This window comes from Limulus polyphemus, unplaced genomic scaffold (genome assembly GCF_000517525.1).
Source record: "Limulus polyphemus unplaced genomic scaffold, Limulus_polyphemus-2.1.2 Scaffold81444, whole genome shotgun sequence".
In the NCBI taxonomy this organism is placed as follows: Eukaryota; Metazoa; Arthropoda; class Merostomata; order Xiphosura; family Limulidae; genus Limulus; species Limulus polyphemus.
In genome coordinates, this window is record NW_013747040.1 from 1 (window position 1) to 1,660 (window position 1,660).

Genomic DNA, 1,660 nt, shown 5'->3' on the forward strand with positions numbered 1-1,660 from the left:
TAGAAGCATGGGTTCAGCCAGTATTGTTTGATTGGTTCTGAGTGTATATTTCATAGGGAGAAGCATGGATTCAGTTGGTATTTTTTTATTGGTTCTGAGTGTATATTTCACAGGTACCCAGGGAGAAGCGTGGATTCAGCTTGAGAAGAGAAAACACCAGGAAGAGTTGGATGCTGTAACAGCTCAACTTGTTCACACAGAAGAGTTACTGGCTCATTACAAGGAAGAATCTATAAAACTGAATTTCGAATTAAGTCAGTTGAAGCTTCAGATGGAAAGATTGCCCGTCTTAGAAGGACAGGTGGGATGAAAAGCTAAAATGGGTAAATTTTACACACAAGGAAAGTAAATACTGGAGTTTGAAGCCCAAGCATTAATTGATTAACATGTAGTTAAATGTTGGTATTAATTTGGAATTGCCAGTGTGTTGTTGAATAATTTAGATTTATCTAACGTACGTCAAACATAGCTCTCATAAATATGTAACTTAAGTTTTTATTTATTTTTGAGGCATAACTAAGGCATTTGCCCAAGTGTTTTTTTTAACTAGCTACTGATCTACTTGAAAGGTACCGTTAGTGGACTGCATCTGTGTAGAAAGTTTAAAGACAACATTTTGAGCTGCTAGCATCACATTGCAGGCAGCTTCAAATGACATCCATACATTTCCTAGCCAGATGCAGTCCACTAACAATTATACTTTCTCTATGTGAACCTTCTCTGAAGCAAGTTACTGATCTGTCCTCCAGGTGGAACTGTTTCGACAAGAGTGTAATCAAGAAAAAGAATCCCATAGGTCAACACAAGAGGAGTTAAAGCAGTTGAAAGAAGAGTACCAACAACTACAAAATCAGAATCAAGAGCTGATGGATGAAATTAATGTATATGCTCATTCTCAAGTACTACAACTTCAGAAAGAGCTGCTTCCACCTGAAAATTGGTATTTCATGCATTATTCTTTCATTATCCAGTGTTTATTATACTACAGTAACAGATTTGATCAAAAACAGTCATGCCATTGTAATTGTAACTGTTGTAGAGCTTTTATTAAATGTACCTGATAATATTGCTTGAAATCTGTATTTCAGTTTAGTTGTTAAGATAAATTAATAATTTAACCCTAAGATGAAGATTTGTTACCACTTGATCACTATACTCTGACAGATCTGGTGACAAGTTTTTATAACTGATGTTAGAATATTGATGAGCTGGTTTTAATGAATGAAAATCTGCTATGTCTTGAGTCCTAGGACACACAAAAAAAAAGAGTTTATTTTTCTTCTCAGGGATATCCATCACTCCCAAGCATTAACTACTGATCCCGACAGAGCAAAGGAAAGAGAGACTTTAGCAAATCTAGAAACAGAATTTGACACTAGCGATCCCATAGATCCCACAGATGTGGTAAGCTTCATCTTAATGTTCTCTACCAATGTTCAGTTTGAACTCCTTAAAAATAACTTTTGTTTTACTAATAGTATTATATTTCTTTTTAAACACTAAAGTTAACTTCCCCTTTATTCCCTACTTGCAATTTTTGAAATAACTTCCCCTTTCTTCCTTGGTTTGTTATATATAAAATAACTTCCCCTTTCTTCCTTGGTTTGTTATATATAAAACAACTTCCCCTTTCTTCCTTGGTTTGTTGTATATAAATAAC

The 1,660-nt window shown here is 34.6% G+C and overlaps 1 protein-coding gene across 1 annotated transcript; it reads left to right on the plus strand.

Moving 5' to 3' along the window:
- Positions 1-15: 15 nt before the first annotated feature.
- Positions 16-1,404, plus strand: LOC111084591 (interaptin-like; the record flags this gene model as incomplete). The annotated part of the gene is made up of 3 exons (XM_022381259.1): positions 16-301; positions 750-940; positions 1,287-1,404. Coding segments are annotated over exons 1-3 (546 nt in total), but the record flags the coding sequence as incomplete, so codon positions are not given.
- Between the last annotated feature and the right edge of the window lie 256 nt (positions 1,405-1,660).